At 35.4% G+C, this 20680-nt stretch overlaps 1 protein-coding gene across 2 annotated transcripts in view; it reads left to right on the top strand.

Moving 5' to 3' along the window:
* GABRG2 (gamma-aminobutyric acid type A receptor subunit gamma2) overlaps positions 1 to 20680 on the top strand; it is a 76414-nt gene that overhangs the window by 30226 nt on the left and 25508 nt on the right. For both annotated transcript variants that reach the window (XM_019740791.2, XM_019740800.2), the window contains exon 6: positions 1035 to 1172. In XM_019740791.2, coding sequence (XP_019596350.1) covers positions 1035 to 1172 — 138 coding nt within the window. The remainder of the gene's footprint in view (positions 1 to 1034; positions 1173 to 20680) is intronic.

Here is a 20680-nt window from a genome sequence, read left to right on the forward strand (position 1 = left end):
ATAGTAGAAAAAGAGTTGGATCAACATCAAAGAAATGGAGAAAATATAAGGGATTTTATACTAAGTAATCAATCAGCCTTCATAATCAAGACTTATCTTTATATAGTATCATTGGTAGACACACATTTGAGATGATTTCTTGTTTTTTTAAAAGTATCTATCTATCTATCTATCTATCTATCTATCTATCTATCTATCTATCTATCTTTTACTTGAGTTTGTTCTACAGTTTACTTAATAATGTTTATCCATTAAATAGATATACATTGACCATCGATTTCATGAAGTAAGTACTACCATCATACCAATAAATAAAAAAATAATTTAGAAAAAATAATTCAGACACCTGTCCAGGGTATCAGGGCTAGGAATTGTCCTGCTAATCACTGCATCATCGACCTCTTTCTGTTCTTTTGGCTGACAAGATTGTCCCTTCAGAATCTACATAGGGCTCATTGGTATCTCCCCTTGGCATTTCTACTTACTGCTTTTCATTGTAGATTTCTGTGTATATTAAAATGAAGTCCCAACAAATTGAGAAAGTAGAAAGAATAATGTAAATAGTTGAGGTTATTTTTTCAATCATCTCCCACTCCAAGTGCATGCTCTGGTGAGGAATTTGAGTCTGCTCTTCTCCCAATATTTTCTGTTTCTGCATGACTCTCAAAATCTTGCCCTGGTTGACTCCTCTTCACCATGAAACAATGTCTTGCATATGTACTATTTATTATATACCGGCCACTTTTTATATCTTACCCCCATCTATAAAGTGTGCATATATTATATATGAAACCATGTATATAGTATACCTTCTACACAACTTAGTGACTTTCAATGGTAATTCTGACCTCATGATTTTTAAATCTAACTTTCAGTTAAGATGTGATATCATTGTATTTATCTTCTCTACTATGATGCTCTTTAGTCCAGGATCCTCACTAAGTCATAACTCTCTCTCAGTACCTTCCTCAGTTTCTTATTCCTGGAAGGTGATAAATGAATACATATAATAAGTGCTTTCCATCTCATGGCAGATGGCTATCCACGTGAAGAAATTGTCTATCAATGGAAACGCAGTTCTGTCGAAGTGGGTGACACCAGATCTTGGAGGCTTTATCAATTTTCATTTGTTGGCTTGAGAAATACCACTGAAGTAGTGAAGACAACTTCTGGTAAGATGCCCTTGAAAAGAAGTTTGAGTGACTCTTCCAGAATTAAAATTCTGGTATATATGATTCAGAAGGCTTTTCAATGCCTGTCTACAAATGATATTCAGAAAATTAAATAATGTGTTTCAATTTGCTAGAGAAAATTATAATTGGTATTCTAGTATAATAGATAAACATAAATGGATGCTATCAAATTGAAGCAAATTGGATTCTAATTGGATTAGTAAATTATTTGCTTAATTTCTTTAAGCAAAAATCAGTAGCAATTATTTAAAAAGAAGAAAATATTTATTAGGTATAATGTTTCTTTTAGGAAATGTGTTTCATAATATATTGAAACAGAAGCATTTAAAGTAATCCCACAGAAAAAATAAACTTTCCACAAATGCAGAAAAGTGACTGTAGTGGATATGGACTAATTCTCTGTTCAGTCAGTAACTTAATATTTGAACTGACTCCATCACTAGATAAGGGACTGCACTTTGGTATCCACAGGCCTGGGTTCAAATCCCAACTCCATCAGTTACCAGCTGTAGATATTGAGAAAATTACTGAATCTCTCAGGGGATCAGCTTTCTCAGATAACCAATGTGGACAAAAAGATCGGCATCATAGGCATACAGTGTATAGGGAAAAATAAATAAAATAAAATGCTTAGAATGGTATCTGGCACTTAGTGAACATCAATAAATAGTAGGTTTATTAATATAAATTATCATCACCAAGTGCGCATTGATACCTAGTGTGGTCAGGATTTCAGATTTTTCAAGAGAAGTTAAAAATCTACATTTTTACATTAAAAATCATGATTGTAATGGTATTAATTTATTGGGAAACAACAACAACCCAACAACATTTGGGGCAAGTTAAACATATTGCCAGACTAGATCTGTTTCATGAATGGACAGTGTGAACCTTTTGCAATGATGAATATATTACTCTAGTTACTCCTTTTTAAATTACATGAATTTAAATATGTCCCAATTTCAACTACAAACATTGTGTTCTCAGCTTGAGATCTATTAAGACGTGTTTTTCCATGAGTCAAGTTGTTTTCTGTGGATTTACTCACACATACCTGATTTATTTCCCCCTGGAATTTATAAGACATATTTTTGTATTGACTAATTTGGAATAAGGCTTTCATCTTTTGTACAGAGAGAAGCAAATTTAAGACCTAAACAAAGATGGAAACCTAATATTCTACCTTCATAATCACCATCCTCTAAGTCAAAGTGCTATCTGGCCCTAACATTATTTTTGGCATTTGCGCATTTCTCCTAAAGACTCTTTTATTTTGCAAAAAGAATGAAAAAAAGTCAAAGAAATGCTAAAATATATTTTTGAAAAGTAGCCTTCTGCTCCCTTATTCACTGGAAATCCTGACTATTAAGTACTAGAATGGTCTTTCATTTGGTGCCAGAAAAGATTCAGGATTGCCTTAGAACTGAAGTCTTCCACCTGTGAAAGGTAGAACATGTGTAAAAACCATCTCCAAGTCTGCATGCTTCCAGAATGAGAAATTAGACATTAACTTGTTGTTCAAATTTCTATAATTACTCTAGCACCCTAAAACAGAACCTACAAATTCATGACTAGCCGATCTTTTGTTTAGTCATTTGAGCCCAGAATAGCATTAAAACAAAATTGTGGTGCGGGAAGGGTTGTCTTTATATCATGGGGCCTAAAACCATCCCCTTCCCAATGTCTCCTATTGAGAATGATCTAGAGAATTAACTATCTATTAAGAGATACTTACAGGAAAAAAAATGAGCTACTTACATAAAGCATGGCAAGAAAAATTACCACGACGCCACAAAGCTATTAATCTTCCTAGGGAAATCAAAGCAAATGTGCATTGATATCAGATTTGATATTGAGTAGCATCATTTAATTGATGGCATCAACTCCTTGTGAATTTTAATATGGTAGCTAACCTTCACATTTGTTTTCCTGTCCACTCCCTGCTCTTGCTGGCTTGTGTTTTGTGTACAGTACTATTTCAATTGCCTCTGTAAAGAGAAGGGCTGAACTGAAACTTAACATCAATACTAAGAGGCAGTATGGTTCTTGTGATGGTTTCTAGCGAATGGAAGTTTCTGCATTGTCTTTTGTTTGAGTTCTGATGCCATTCTTATCATCAAGCATAGCTCCATAACGAGTTAATATCTACAAAGAAGTTATATTAACAACTTTCTTGGGACACTATAAGAAGATAAAATTTATAGTGCTTTTGAATCTTAGCCATTATTACAGTGTGGTTTTTCTCTTAGACTTATAGTAAGTGAATTTAAATTTCTTTAAATTGTACTTAGTTAAATGATTTTTTTAAAGAAAATTTCATGTTAGGACCATAACTGAAATATCAGAAGTATTAGACATAAATGGAAGTGTATATAAAAATATCATAAAGAACAAATGTTCTTAAAGTTTAAGTGCATATATTATGTTCCCCAGACTCCGAGTATATTGAAAAAGAGAGAAAGAGAGGTATTAGAGAAAGAGGGAAGTACAGCCAGCACCCAAGTAAAACATTCCCCTGATGTAAACAGAAGGATGGAGGGAGTATTCCACAGGAAAGAACTTCCTACCGTGGAATTCAATGCTCTTTGATAACCCTTGCATCCACCATCTGAGTCATCTCCTTACCACCAGCTGGATCAGTATCACACTTGAGAAAAACATTGCCCCGGTGGCAGACTGACAAAACTTGAAGAATACTTTTCATCCATAGTCAATACATCCAAACGGATTCTGGATCCATGATTTCTCCTCCAAACCATCATGTCTCCCTAATTGTTCTATATCTGGTAATAGCACCATCATTATCCCAGGGAGCCTGGCATGAACACTCAAAAGTCACGTCTCTGCCTCCCACATTTAATGAATCATGAAGGCACTTATGCCTCTGAAATATCTTGTGTAACTGTCCTCTTTTCAGTTGCCATCATCACTGTCCTAGTTCACGATTTTGTCTGTTGTCATCTGGATTGTGTTGGTAGCCCATTAAGTCACGTCCCTGCTGTCAGCTTCTCGCTTACACAATCTGTCCTTTACCCATTAATCATAAAAGCTAGCACTTACTGAGCACCAACTACATGCCCCATAGTAAACACATTACACAAATGACCTACTTTCATGCTCATAACCATAGTCATAGTTACTATCATCTATACCGAGGGTATCATGTGGATGAGGAAACTGAGACTTCTAGAGGTTCATTTATGTACTTTCAGGGATCAGTTATGAAAGCTGGGATATAAATTCAAGTGGCTTGCTCACAGACTCAGGCCCCTAATCACTACACTAGGTTATTTCCACGGTGGCCAATGTGTCTTCCTGAAGAAGCACAACTCCCATCATGTCTCAAGAATTCAGTAGGTTCAACTGAGCACAAGTTATTGTTCCTAATATGTAAGCCCCTGGTCCCAGGAACTTTCCAGCTTTGTTTTCTATAATTTCCCACTTGTGATAGAACTAATCTGTTACATTTTCCTGAATATAACCAGCCAATCCCTTACGCGCATTGAATCTCGGTCTCCTATCTTTTTTGAATAGCTTCTGCACTCATCCCCACTTTCTGTGATGACTTTTAGGCTTAAATAAGCAACACTTCCTGAAGGAGGCCTTTACTGACCTTACCACCAAAATAACTTCAAACAGTTTTTAAGAATGTGCACTCTTGATGCCAGGCAGCTCACATTTGAATACTGGCTTATATAAATTATTTAATACATCTAAGCTCAATAGCACCGATATTGCAGAGTTGCTTTGAGTATTATGTAAGATACTCCATTAAAATCACTTAAAATTACCTGGCACATAGAAAGTAATGGAAGGTATGATTATTATTATTATTATTATTATTCATTATTATTTCATTAATTCCCCTCGCAGCATTCTCAACCACCTTATGAAAATACAATTTCTGACTTTTGTTGCAGTAATTTTATTCCTCCTTTTCTGACTCTTCAGACCAATTAATCAGAAACTTCACAACAGAAGGCTTCTTACAATCATCTTTGTATCTGTGATGCTATTAGCATGGTGGCTTACTTAGAATTGTTAATTAGTAGGTAATTTTAGAATTGATTACTTGTGACAATTATATTGATAAAACTGTACATTTTCCCTCAGTTTAATAAGCACTGCATAATTCTATTAAATATATTCTCCATTACTCAGTGTTTATTCTAAAGTAGAAGCCTCTGTTCTTTCTGGTGATGTTCCCATTGCCAGGTCATTAAATTATCTACATGACTTTTAGTATCAAACAGAACTTCGTTACTTCATGTTCTCATTCTGAAATGTGGGCAAATGAGGGGAACTTACATTCTTGGGGTCTAAATGCCATCATTCTGTATTAAAAACAATATATCCCATCCTTCCTATATAAAATACCATTAAAGCTTCCACATTGTCTTTAGCAATGGAAACACATTCGTGTTTCATGAAATATCTTCATTTATTCTTTTTTTTTTTGGGAAACACATGTACATGAACTATTATTTACTTTCTTTTTATCTTGAACATCTTTTTGGCTTAGATTCTATGTTCTAGTTATATTTTCCTGATTTCAATTACAAGAAATGCATAAATATTAAAGTCAAAAGTCCACGTACTACTAACTTCATCTTACTTTCTAACAGTGACATGCAGACCATGGTTTTAGAAAAGCCTGCTCCATGGATGAAGTCCAGTTCATTACTTGATTTCCAAAATATGTATGATCCACCCTATATCTTTAAATCTTGCCCACCATTCTCCCACCCTGCCATTTATCTTCCCCAAGTTTTCTGGGTAGGTTACACCCACTTCCGGTCTTTGTGCCCTAGTTTCCTTATTAAATACCAAGCGCAAATCCAACCTTATCTGCCTATCGCAGTGTATATGTACTAGTCAAATAATTCTCCAAATAGAAAAAGGAAAAAAAAAAAGCTCCCATCTTCTAGGTTGTATTTTAATAAAGACGACTTTTACTCATCATTGAGGTGAACTATTTTGAGGAAACAAAAAATAAAATTAAAAAAAAAGATACAAGTTAACAGTAATTTTTTCACTGAAGAGGTTGAAAAAACAACAAAATTTTAGAAACTCAAATGATAAGAGAGAAATAAACACCTGCAGTGTCAGTCCTACCGTTTGTCATCACTTTTGAGTCACAGTACGTTGTGAGCCCATTTTAGTCAATAATAAACTTTTCAAATTACTTGAAGAAACATAAGATCTTAAAGTAAATCAGTGGAAGACTGTGCAGTAATAGATTTTTATTTTTTTAAGCCTCAATTCATACAATTTAACTTTGGTTTCAGCAGAGAAAAAAATATATAAATTAATGTAAAGAGAGCTGGGCCATGAACAGCCATGGGGAAGCCATTGGGATGAAAGTTTCTTATTTATAAAATAAATCATTTGACTAGATGTTTCTTTCAAGTTCTTGTCCTTAGAGATATCCATAACCTCTGATATAGAATAGATGTCCTAATGCAGGAGTAACTTTCTTCATAAATTAGTGTTTTCCTTCATTAAGTTTATGACATGTTTTTAAAGCAAGTCAAATGTAAAAAGCCCTTTAGGTTTTTAATTTAGGGATAATGACCCACTCCATCTAATTATCTATTTTTTTATTAGTGATGTGCCACTACATATGTGTATATATATACATATATGTATATATGTATACATATACACATATATATTATATATAGTATATATATATATTATATATAGTATATATAGTATATATATTATATATATATAAACCAAAATTTTTAGTTGTTATTTTCTTTCAGTTGCAATACTGCGACATTCATATATTGCATTTAAAAACCTCACATTGAAATTTTAAATTTCAAGGTGGCTCTGACACATAATGGGGAGAGGTAGAAAGAGGTTACATAAAGTCATATGAAATCGAAGGAAAATTGTTTGGTGTCAAGGTGACACATTTCATTTCTACATACATTCCATTGGCAAGAGCTAGTTGCATGTTTCCAGGGAGATAAAATGGGGCTGGGAAGTATAGCTCATTTGTGTGCTAGGAAGTGGCAACAGGTTTTATGACTTTCTAGTATCTCTGTAACCTGCATATCATTGTATTTCTCACAACAAACCTCTGAGAAAGATACTGTCTTTCCATTTGACAGATGAAGCAACTTAGAGGGGCTAAGTAATTTGTTCAAGGATGCTCAATAAAGCAGTTATTTATATAGATCCCAAATTATTATCCTACTGTCTCTCTGAAACATATTAGATAAAGAGATGAATTAATTAGAAGGTATCCCTAAGCTTAATAATAGGTCATTTTACAGAGGCAATGAAGTGAAGTAATAGCACTTAATGTGATAGCCATATACATGCATCAACAAAATGTTAACCTGTAGGAATAGCAATTATATTTATACATAGCAATAATATCAAGTGAGAAACAATTTAGCAATGATATCCTTGCATTTTTCAGAAATATATTTACTGCTTATGAGATAATACTTATGAGATAATATTGTAGTAAAATAAGACCGGGTCTTATATTAATTTTTGCTCCAAAAGATACATTAGAGCTGATTGTCTGGCTAGGTCTTATTTTGGGGGAAACACAGTACTATTCATTTGCTAAGTGGACCTACGGGTGGGTTATAATCCAAATCTGGCCTTAATTAAGAAACTGTTGGATCCAGTCTATTTGTATGAATTTGTTCCTTGCATAAAAATCTCATCAGCAAGAAAACATAATAAAAGGTTTGCATAACTACTATTTACAGTAATTCTGAGGATCAATATGTTATTTTGGCAGTCTACCAAAACCAACCAGGTCAAAATAATATTAATTTTTATCCAAGTTTTTGGTGTTTCCTACGTCATTTGAAAATCCTGCTTTGCTACATTTAAGACATGTTCATCATTGTCACTGACACAACTAACAGAGCTGTCCTGTCCAGCTGCTGTCCCAAATCAATGCAAAACATTAATTTTTAAAAACACAGAAATGTGACTGAGATGATGGACCCTGAACCTACAGTCTGTATACTCAAGCTCATTGAAGGTTCCTTTCACTCTATTTGGTACAACTGAATAATTTCTTCATTTTATTTTTACATTTTCAGAAAGTTATGTTCTTCATCATTGCTGATATGCAAATTTAAGCATGTCAGAGACTGAAATGAGCAACAAATAGCAATAAGGAAAATAATGTGTGTGTGTGTGTGTTTTAAGTTATCTTTCTTTTCTTTAAAAGAAGGATATTATAAGGATCACAGCACACTACAGTGCATAATAGCCCAGACAAGAATTTTCTGGGGCTACAAGCTAGGGTTGACCAGAGTTTATCTACCATTCTCACCTGCCACTCCTATAAGCTATTTCATTTAGCAAACCAACTCATCCATTCAAGAAGGGCAGAAAAGCCCAAGGGAAAGAGAATTTATAAATACGTTAAACCTGACTTAGTGTATTATTTTTTATTTACTTTTATATATGGGTGTCTCTGCTGTTCAAGAAACTGACAGTGTTTTACATTTAACATATAAACCACATCATAAATGTCTAATTTTTCACATTTGTCTTCCAATATATCCACCACCACATTAACTACTCTTTGCTATTAATATAAATCGCCTTTCAGAATAATGACGAAAAGAAATATTAAAAACTAACCCTTTTTTTAATTACAGTTTTTCTCCCACCCCCACCACAAACCTAAATGCTTTGCCCACACGTGTTTCTCTATCAGTGATGTACCTTTATTTATGAATACTGAAGTACAATAAGTGACATTGCTGATAATATGAAACCTCCAATTTAAACAACTGTGTTTACTGGAATAGTTTCCAAACATAATACCTAAGTGCTTGTACTCATATAATGTACAGCACCATGCACTTTGATTTTCATCATTGTATCCCTTGTTCACTGGTAAGTGGTGAAGAGCTATGTGGTATAAAAGTGTGTAATTCATGAGCTGTGTAATAGCTGCCTGTTAAAGAGATACTGTGATGACGGACACCAATTGTAACCACCTAATGATTACATTTTCTTAGTTGATTTCTTGTTACCAGGATCAGTGACTGAGAGTAAAATTAGATTGATAGAAAAATAAAACGTTAGGGCTAAATCTTGAAGATCAAGCTGAATTGTCACTTTGCTTATAGAGAGCTTACTCTGAAGAGGTAAAGTCAGTGGTTATAAATTGATAACCAATTATATAACTCCAGCCTAGAGCATGGGTCATTAGACGAGGAAATAATTAAATTTTATTTATTGTAATCAACGTTGAAAAACTTAGAAATTTCATATGTAAGTCTTAAGCATCTTTCTATCTTCAACACCTAGGTCTTCCTTTACGTTGAAAATGATTGGGTAGAGCTGAATTCTCACGTGTCCCCATAGATGAGGCATAATCTCCAGTTTACCAAAGTCCCTACTACTCCGTGTTGTATTTTTAAGACTATATGTCTTTCTTCCTCAGTTACTGTTTCTTCGTTTTGAAAAAAATCATGTGCCTCTCTATCTCTATTTCAAATCAGGGAAAATGAAAGATAATGAGAACACATATGTGCCTGTGGAAATGAGTATCTCTTACCTTTAATAGGTAAAAGGGATTTCTATCACAAAGCAACACTCTAAGAAGGGAATGTGAAAACTATTACTCAACCAATGTTTGCCTGAGGAAAGCCAGTTACAGAGAAGTGCCAGAACCTGGCCAACCTTGGTCTCACTTGCTTTTTAAATTCTACAATTGGGTTTTGTTTATCATAATTATTTAGTATATACATTTGAAAACAATTTTAGCTTCATTCAGTTTATCTCTGTGATCCACATTCACGGAAGACGGACTTTAAACATAAAACTCTGAAGTTTCATATACGGATATCGGATCACCTAGTCTTCTTTGTATTTTTCTTTCTTTTCAGGTCACACTAAGCAGCTAAAAGCTTTGTTGCAATTTTCCTTCACATACCTGATATAGCAGTCTTGCATAGCCAATTAACACCTTTTTCTGTTGTACTTTTCTGAAGATGAATACAGTTTATGTTCTACAATAAAGCCTGTTCTTTTATTTAATTTTTATTTATTTATTTATTTATTTTTTTGATGAAATTAGACAGCTGGATATAGAGCAAAAAACTATGATTCCTATTTAAGAGTTCCTTTGTGGTTGTGCTACCTTGAGCAAGTCATTTTCTCTTTTAGCTTTCAATGTCTTCATCTCAAAATGAAAAATCAGACTAGACTGAAATTGAAGGTACTTTTTACCCCTAAAACGCTGTGCTGTATTTCCTGATATTTAGCAGCTCTGTCATAAAGCAACTTGTGGTGAAGTGGATATTTAGGTTTTCCATGTCCCCAAGAGTTCCTAACAAAATTTTTCTCATTTTCTTATTCTATAAACTCAAAAATTAACATATCCACTTTATCCATCATGTATAGAAAACTTTGGCGGCAACTGTGAGGGCAAGATGCCCAGGGAATTGCCATAGAGATGGTTGGTAAGTTAGTTAAGGTCTGAAAAAATGAACTTGGCACAGAAAAAACAGGTTCACTTTGGCTGTGAGGAGCGAGGGTGGATGCTCACTGAATTTCCTGTGAATGAGAAATTGAGGCAGGGTGGAGACAGGACAATGGTTATGGCACGGCTTTCTGAGAGGAGAAAGAACAGACACTCAATATCCTCAAATAGCTACTTGCACATAAGTGCATAGTATGACCTTAATTATTTTACTCTGAACACCTTAGTTATATAAATTTGGTTGATGTATACAGTGATGTGAATTGGCAGTCCATTAAAATAGGACTGATACTACCACCTCTACAATAATTAGAATATGATGTGCTAGCATTTGTAAGCCATATATATATACATACACACACACACACACACACACACACACACACATATACACACATACATATGTAATCTCAGTATCATCTCCTTCACTTTTCACAGTAATTCTGTAATGTGATACTCATTTGCCAGGTGAGATTATCACGCACAACTGATTTTGTAGAAATATGTCCAGAGACAGTAAGGACCTTGTTCAAAATCAGAGTATGTTACTAAACAGACACCGTGTTTCCTGACTAACAGACTGATTTTCTAATCCAGTGATGATGAACGCCAGGGCTATTTCTGAATTCATGTTTGTAGAAAGGCTTGTCTTCAGCCATTTTTCTTTATCTAGTGTGTAATTTGTTTTCTCTTTATTGTTAGGGCATCTATCTATCTATCTATCTATCTATCTATCTATCTATCCATCCATCCATCCTCTATCTAAAGCCAATTGCATACAAGTGTGGCAGAATCAGACTGTATTGGTCAGTTTAAGCTAGACTATGCTATGACAGCAAATAGCTCTCAAATCTCAGAGGTTTAAAATTAAAATAAGTTAAAAACCTCATATTGCATGTATTGGTCTTCCCTCTATGCTTTTTCATTCTGTGGCTTGCCATTCTCATGGCCAAAGGGGGAAACAATAAAAGAATAAAATGATTCTTAAGGTTTCTGGCTTGATAGGCATGAGTCACGTGGCTCACATGGGGAAACCCAACGTCCATGGGTGGGATGCATGTTTTGCTTTATAAAAGGGCCACCAGGGAAGGACTCTGGAGGTAAGAAAGAGATAGCAAATATTCTGAACTCCAAATCATAACCAAAATTCACTATTAGTTAAATACTTTGTGCTATACATGACCTGCGTACCTGGCCAAGGAAGCAAGTGTCAGGATAAGTCACTCCCAGCAAAGAAAAGGAATGACTTACTCTCCAAGAAAAGAGACTCTCGGCATAAAAATTTGTCTCACTCTGAGAATTAGCTTCTTGAAAAGAGACTGTTTGGGGTCAAGCCTTCTTCATTTTGTCAATGACCTAGAGCCATGAGTTCATATCTATGTGAAATTGGCTTCAAAAAGAGCCAGTGAGAAGAAACGATATTAATATGATAATGATTGTAGGGTGATGGGAACTGTCATATTTTATAAACATGAAAGATTTTCCCTGCTGTACTGCTGGGACAGCTTTATTAATTACAACAAGAACCAAGTCCATAAATATTAGTCCTGTACTAAATTCAATTTTACAGATATTAGGCAGTGGTAACTTCTAAGAAACAATAAACCAGAATCACCCTCTTGTCAGTAGGAGGAAGTAATTGAACATGATTTAATAAAGAAAGGCCACAAAATAATAAAAAGGTCAGGCTGTCTTGATTGCTGTTACAAAAAAAAAAAAAAAAAGAAAGAAAGAAAAAAAAGAAAGAAAAAAAAGAAGTCCTTAATATCTCTACTAATCCTGTGTAAGAAAAAGAGTATAAATAGAGCAGTTTCAAGTACAACTTAAATGTTTTATTTAATCTTAATAATGAGCTGTAATTTTAACCCTTCCCTCTATGAAAAATTCTAAAAATTAATTCTGTTTCTCTGTGTTATAGATGAAGTACATAAAGTGTAGTATTACCAATAGTTTTAACACATTTTCTTGTGGCCAGTTATTAGCAGAACAAGAACTAATTAACAAGAATCTCTGTCCCCAAACCGTTGTTCCTTGGTCACTACCTAAGACTCATCTAATAGAAAGAGGAACTTCCGTTACATTGGCTAACACTGAATAAGTGAGTACTAGGAGATTTTTGGTCCTAGAAATCCACCACTATTAATCTATACACAGATTGATGATGATGATGGTGGTGTTAAAAATCAGCTTTTACTGGGCATTGCATGTACTATGTCAGGAACTGTGCTAAGCACTTTCAAAGATTCTTGCAAACCTACAACAACTTTAGAAGGTAGATCTTATTTTTATTTCCATGATCACATAGCTCGTAAGTGACAGAGCCAAGATTTGAACGTGTAGTCTCAAAGTGGGCCACAGTATATTTGCAGAAAGTAGTGATTTCTTTTTTATTAAGGAAAAGGTCTATTCACATGAATAGGGTGTGGTGTGTGTGTGCGCGCGTGTGTGTGATATGTAATAAAGATGAAGAACAGATGTTTTCCAAGGCCCCTCAAGTCACTTGCACACTTTAACAACCTAATATGTTTTGTTATTCAAGTTGATGGCAATATCCAGAGAGCTGGTAATTGTCAGTAACCTCATACGCCCCGTTTCTTTTTAATAAAGATATGAATAAGGAAGTAAAAAGAGTGTCTTGAACAAGGCTAGTTAAAATGGTTCCTATTACTAGAAGTATTATCTATGACTGAAAGGAACACTCTGGATAAAAGTACATGGGTACTGTATTAGTAAAACATCACTTTTAATAAAATTTGTAAGGAGAGGATACTGGGCTAGCAGTGAGAAGATCTGTCCTTAAAGTCTTAGCTAAACTTATTAATAGGTGTACACACCTGGGCAAGTCACTTAATCTATCAGACCTCACCTCGCTTATCTGCCAAATAGAAGAATTATAATTGCCCTGCCAGGGTTTCTACGAGACTTAAATAAGGTAAGTATTTGAAAATGCTTAAGAAATTGTGAGCAGCTTTGGAAATAGATGACAACGTGATCATAATATAATTGTATCTTTCCCTCTTTCTCATCCTTTTCTCTAACCCTTGGGGGGAAAAAAAGAAAGAAAATGTTTCAGCATGAAAATTCTAGGCATATTTAATGATGCTGAAAAAAGGGATTTATAATTTATAAAAAGTGTATAGAAGGTAGTGACTAATGCAGTGATCTACTCCTGCTTGCTTTGTAACCTTCCATTTGGAGTAACGAAGGGGAAAAAAGCTGAACTGTGCCCAAAAAGGGCAGAGGTGTGCGTGGGAGTGTTCTTTTAATAGGTGTCTTGTAAAATGGCTTTGGAAGAAAAGTGCTCGAGGATTTGGGAAAGAAATATTAAGTTGGCTTGTTGATTGATATGACTAACTTGGAGTTGTGCGCTCTGTCTGTCTCTCTCTGTCTCTCTGTCTCTCTGTCTCTCTCTCTCTCACACACACACACACACACACACACACACACACACACACTTGCTAGATGCATCATAGGAGTTCATTATTTTCCATACCACTCTACTAACCATACTGTATGCCATAGTTACATAATAAAGACAAACCGTACAAGTCAAAGAGACCTTGGACTTGCCAAGTCACGTTCCCTTCTGTCCGAGATTACAAAAATGAAATCCAAAGAAGTGAAATGGCTTGCCTAAGGTTTCCCAGGGAGTTTCACAGTCAATGAAGCACCTAATAATTGTTTTTTTAGATCTCATTCCAGCAGACCTTTTCCACACCTCCCTGTTAAGTTCTGTAACTCAGAAGCTTACTTTGGCAGGTCCTCTCTCTTGTTTCAGATATTGAGATAAAATAGAATAAAGAGGGAAAGAATGAGTGAGTTAAGACAAAAACCTATGTCTTCTTCTGTGTTTGCTAGATCTTGGCATTCAATGCTTTCTGGGGAATACATTGCACGTGGCTTAGCATTTTTAATAGTGTTTATAAATACATTAATTAGCATATATCATGGAGTGGTGCAAGACACATTTTAGTAAGAGTCCTAACACCCAGGTTCCACTCTCAGGCCTTCCCCTCACTTGCCACATTAGCTTGATCAAGGTATTTTATCCCTTTGCAGTTCGGTTTCTCATGAAAAGGGATATATGACAGTAGCAGGTATCTTTTCTCAGAGAGGTGTGGAGAGAGCCAAACGAGACAGTGGCTGTGAAAATGCTTTATAACATGTTGTGACCAAACCACATACGCAAGGCATCGCCGTCATTGCTTTAATAATTATCTATGAGGCTCTCTGTAGATTTGAAGTTCTAAAGTCATGCTTTGGAGTTAAGACTTAGGAAGTATCTTTGTGCCAGTAAGGAAACTGAGACACATACACAAAAATATCATTTATCACAGCGCCAGAAGGAGGAAGTCTGGGAGTGTGACTCAGGTGCCTGATTCTCACTCTTGGGTTCTTGTGATCAGATTTGTCATCAGCACTTAATGAGGATAACAGACTGATAACAAGCCAGGGTGTTATTAAAACAAGACAAAAGTCAAAATTCCTTTTTTTTTTTTTTTTAATACTCTTGGGCGGGGCAACTGCTATTAAAAACTTAAACCTAAATGTGGAAAGGAAAAGATGAAGAAAGTTATACTCAGAGGAAGATAGAGGAATGGAATTTGGATGCCCTCCTAGGATTAATACATTTTCATCTTTTAAAGCCAATAGGGGACACATAGCATTTGACAGTTTTGAAATTGCTAAGGGTTTGTGAGAGCTGAGCAGGCTAAATTCAGTCCTTTAACTTTTCTGGGAATCAAACGTTAAACTTTTAGATGAGGAATTTAGGAGTGAAAACATTATGAAATTAGAATTCATGTAGCATTTTAGCGACAAATTTTAAGACAATCATCCTCTCCTTTTAATACATTCAGACAATCTCCTGCCCCTAGTCAGGATCCAAGGAAAATGATAAAACTCTGCATAAGTGCTGGTCTCTGTCCTGGTTGGGCCCGAGAGAAGCAAATGCTTCTTTCTTCTTGAAAACCGATAGCCTTGTTGAACCTTTCTCTCAGGATAATTGTCTATTTTAACACATCACAGTTATCCCATGTTGTAATAGTTAATGACACGATGTATTTATTGAAAACATACTATATGTAACAAATTGCCCATGGCAATTTCTACACAGTATCTCCTTTAATCCCCATAAACCTCCAAGTAGATAGATTACTACCCTCCTTTCAGAGATAAGAAAACTGTAACTCAAGGAAATTAGGTACCTAGCCCAAGCCCTCACATCCAGTAAGAGAAATAGAGCATTTGGAATCAGATGGAACCAGCCACAAATCCCAGGCTCTTAAACATTCTGCTCTGTAGGATTCCTTGTGAGATGCCTTTGGTGAGAGACAGGGAATGAAAATAAAGGGGAAAAAACAATCCTGCAGTTAAACATTTCTTTAAAACCACTGTAAACTGACACTAACATGCCTAGGAGGCACGCACCAAAATATTATTAGTTTTTGCCAGAGACATGTGCTTTAGTTTCTCAATCTTGTTCCTTTACCATGTGTTAACTAATGAAAAGAAAAATTTTAAAGGTCATCTGACATGCACGCTTATTTACTGTTGCATTTCACCAACTCTTACAATAGTCATAAACTCAATATAGATTAGGGATTCATGCAAATTACTGGGTAAACCCACTTAAAACCTCCTGGATAGAAAACATACTGGTTTCTTCATTGTTTTCTTTTAACTGGCTTAGGATTCTCATTGTTATTAAAAATAATGTACCTCACTTTGTTAAAAAGAAAAATCTAAAGAAAAACATTTTTTTGCGATTGATGTAAGTACTAATATTATTTAATTCTCTCAATTACCCCAGGCAGTAGGTATCAACATGGCCATTTCACAAATGAAAAACTAGAGGCTCAGAATGGATAAGTAACTCACCTAAGGGGAAGAGCCAAGATTCAGACTTAGTTCAGACTGCAAAGTCTGCCTGTATGCATTTGTGCGATGCTACTTACTACACTCTACCGAGAGTGGCCAACCGTTCTCGTTAGCGCTTCTCTTTGGGGTCAGCTGAGTTCACTTCATTCGGTTATTTATTCAGGGCCTCCTATATTTCAAGCACCATTAATAGGTCTCAAGGCGATACATTGGATCTGGGTCTTGTCCACAGTCCAATGGAATAACAATGAGGTGTATCTAACTGAATTTTAAATAATTTTCACATGGATCTCTATGTGACAAGCCTAATGAAACATCACACACAAAAATCCATACACTTCACCACAGCAGAGCACATTAAGGCATACATGCTTCAATAGCGTGTAATCCTCATTTTTTCTTTTCTTTTTCCTGAACGAAGAAACCATTCTCCTAAAAATATCTCCAATTCTTAAATACCTTAGTATACCCTTGGAATATAATTTGAAAGTATTGGGTCCAGTCATTATCCAGTTGAAGAGCTATTGTAGTTCTTCATTGTGACTGTTCCAGGGGTTTATTTCACCCAGTTGCCTATCTCCACCCACCCGTCTTCCTGGCAGTGGGGATGCTGCCTCCAGGCCTGCAATGCTAAGTGCCACCCAGACAGAAGTTGGTGGGAGAGAGGTGTCTGCAGAGACCAACTGCCAGCCCAGCACTCTGAGCACTGGAGTTCACTGGGGAAGTCTTTGCTAAAATGTCCACTAACGTGATGTTGCCACAGCGGTGCCAGCCTAATGCTGAGTGAGATGCTGTATGGTTTCTACTTGCCTTCTCCTCTTCTTTACATTCAATTTGTGGTCCATGAAAGTACCAGGCATGAGCTTTGCATCCAGACATATCTGATCTGTCTGTAGCTCTAGATAGGATAGTCATTTGACATTATAGCCAATCTTTCAATCCACCCATCGTCCCTCAGGAGTCCTCTCTGTGGCCTAAGAGAACAGATCACGGTCAAGGAGGGATATGAGCTCTTCTTGAGACCCATCACTCTAGGATTGAAATTTCTCATCTAACATGACACTATACCTACGAGGATTCTCTCTGTACAATGGTGAAGCTAGGGAGTTGCTGTCAGTATTCCAACACTATAGCTTTTCTTTGAATAATGTTTCTTCCTAGCCTAAGAGGCAGACTTGGGAGAATTCTGGGTGAGGATTCAGATACCCCGTGCTCTGGTGCCACGTCTGCAAGCTGCACGGACTTGGGCAAATTTCTGAGCTACTTTCCATGCCTATAAATAAGGATCGGAATATTCTATTTAGCCAACCATAGAAAATCTTTATATTAAATGAGATTAAAATATGTGAAAATGGCTTTGTAATTGCAAAGCACTGTATAACTCTATAGGATCATTTATACACCATTATGCAAGGAAACTCGCCAGTTTATATGAAGAATTCCCATTAAAACTTGGTACGAAATCCAACATTGCTTTCATTAACCCAGCTATTCTTCAGTTAGTAACTTTGTTCATTATTCATTTTGTATTCCCTAAGCATATATGATAAATAAAACATTGTAACAAGGGATATTAGGTTAAAAGTTATATGAAGCATGGATCTCACTTTCAAGAAACTTAAGGAGTATTTTAGTTATTTATTCAAGTAATTATAAAACTGTAGAAGCACTTTTTACCCTCCTCATTTAATTCACTTCAAACTAGTGTACACAGCTACCCTTTCCATTACCTCTGTGGAAAGTACTGACTGATGTCCATGGCAATTTGAACACTTGAGACTCATGGGTTACTCTAGTACATGTTTATATAATTCTGTTGAATTTAACATTTACCCAGAGTCAGTTGAATTTCTGCCCAGATCTGTTTATAAATGTTGAATTATTTGAATGATGTATTAAATATTACCCAAAATCATATATTTAGGTGTGGGCTAATTGTAAATTATTACAAAATATTAAAATAATTTTACCCTTGATATTTTTCAAGTGGATGAAGTTAGATGTGATTTAAGTATGAAAGGTGACACTGTGATAAGAAGTGGGCAGAGTCTTATTCAAAGAAAATGAGCCTTGAACCTATTTCTTATAATGGTGGATAAAATACGTATTTTCAAGGTGTTTAAATTAACATGAATTTTAAAACAGTGTATAAATCATATTTATTAGCACGATAAAGGATCACTTAAAATTAACTGACCTACCCACAAGCTCTCTGTATTTGATGAGTGGGCCTCTCCTTTCTAAGATGGAATACAGATAAAGTGCCACGAAAGAACATAACTTCACTGTGAGTCTCCCTAGCAGCTAGCATATGACCTGGTAGATGCTCCATAAATATCTGTTGCAGAATTGAAGGAAGATAACTAAAAGAAAGAATTGTGGATTCAGAAGCATTTGCCTGAATTTTGAAAATTGGAGAAGTTAGGTTTGCCAGAGATGCAGACAGAGCAAAAAGAAGACCGGCGTGTCCCCTTGAGAGCAAGGGACTGTTGTCCAATGTAATGTAAGGTTTGTAGGCATATTTCAGAACATGTTTCAGAATTCTGGGCTTGTACTTCTCGCAATTGTTGGCCTTCAACAGAGAGTGAGACTATCAATTTCTGTTTTTGCTGAAAGATCGCAGTTTGGCAGTTGAATGCCTATGCCTGTAAAATGTGGAAGGGCTGAAGGAAAAGAGTCACGTAGAGAGTATGCATACATGCATAGATAAATTGAAGCTTTCACTAGCTTTGCCATGTCTTAGTGTTACCGAAGACAAAAGTCAGGTTTTAAAAAGTTCTTAACTTCAAATTACAAAAAGAAGCATAACAGAATTTGTGGAATTGAATGAGTTTAAAATATATCTTTCCTTATTCCACTAGCCTAGAGCTTGAACTATTTGGCCGACTTTATAAAGTGCACCCCTACACACACACACAAGCACACTAATACATACGTTTATTTTAAAATCTGACCAAATATGTACTTACATGCTTTGAAGTAATTTTGACTAATTCAGAATTAAAAGAAACTGGCATTGATTAAAATGAAGCAGAAGTTGAATATTTAAGTGTGAATATTTAAGCAGATGATTGTTATCACCATCTGGATTATGGGACGGGGCAATCACGTGGCCCTGCTTAACTTGGAAGGGATGGATGAGTGGTTTTCCACCACGGTTCTGAAAGAGAGGAGAAGGCAAGTATGTGTGTACTGCTCGAAGGACTATATGAGTGCGTAACAACTGGTAAAACGCTTCGGAATTAATGACAAGAGATTTTAAACTTGTACTTATGTTGTCATTGAAGCACATTTTTCTTAGTTTGGTTGTGAATGAGAGGATATTTGAGCAAAGGCAGTGCAGCGCTGATACAGTCACAGAGTGAGGTCAGCCGTGTTCTTAGCCTGGCTCTGCCATGAACTCACTGTCCTTGAACAAATCACTTTAACCCTCTGGGCCTCAGTTTCCTCACCTTTAAATTGGGTGCAATATGACATTTTTTTCATAGGACTATCGTGAAAATAACAACAACAAACCATATATAAAACTGAATACAATGCCAGGCAAATATTAAGTGTTCCCTAAACTATAACTATTAAAAGTCCCTCATGTCTTCTCCATATTATGAAATCTCAAGCATTGGCATTAATTTAAAAACTAAAGTTTGCATTTCATTGTTGTAAAAATAACATAACTTGGTCTCAACTCATTTGGCAGAGAAAACTGACCTGAAAAGACAGGAGTTTGTTATAGACTTTATTCTATTCAGTATGAATATTCATGTATTTTCCATATACGTAGTGTTACTATTTTAAACTTTTTGTTTTTTTAAACGGCTTCAGAAACACATCAATCCCCAAGAGGTGGAGGATAAAGGATTTTATGTCTTTACTTAAATCTCTGCAATTGATCCAGATGATTGTGTTGTCCACTCATGTCACTCATTAAAATGACTTATAAAGACAATTGATTTTTCCCCCTTTACAATAATGAAAAGGGCTTTGAAATAAAAAGAGGAAGTATTGGAATCACTCAGCTGTTGATCCATTCCAAAGCTTTGTTACCTGGTCCCCTATCCCTTTGATTTTTTTTTAGAGCATGAGTTCTCAAAATATGTTATGAGTATTTCAGCATCACTTCTGTTCC

This window comes from Rhinolophus sinicus, linkage group LG10, assembly GCF_036562045.2.
Source record: "Rhinolophus sinicus isolate RSC01 linkage group LG10, ASM3656204v1, whole genome shotgun sequence".
NCBI lineage: Eukaryota > Metazoa > Chordata > Mammalia > Chiroptera > Rhinolophidae > Rhinolophus > Rhinolophus sinicus.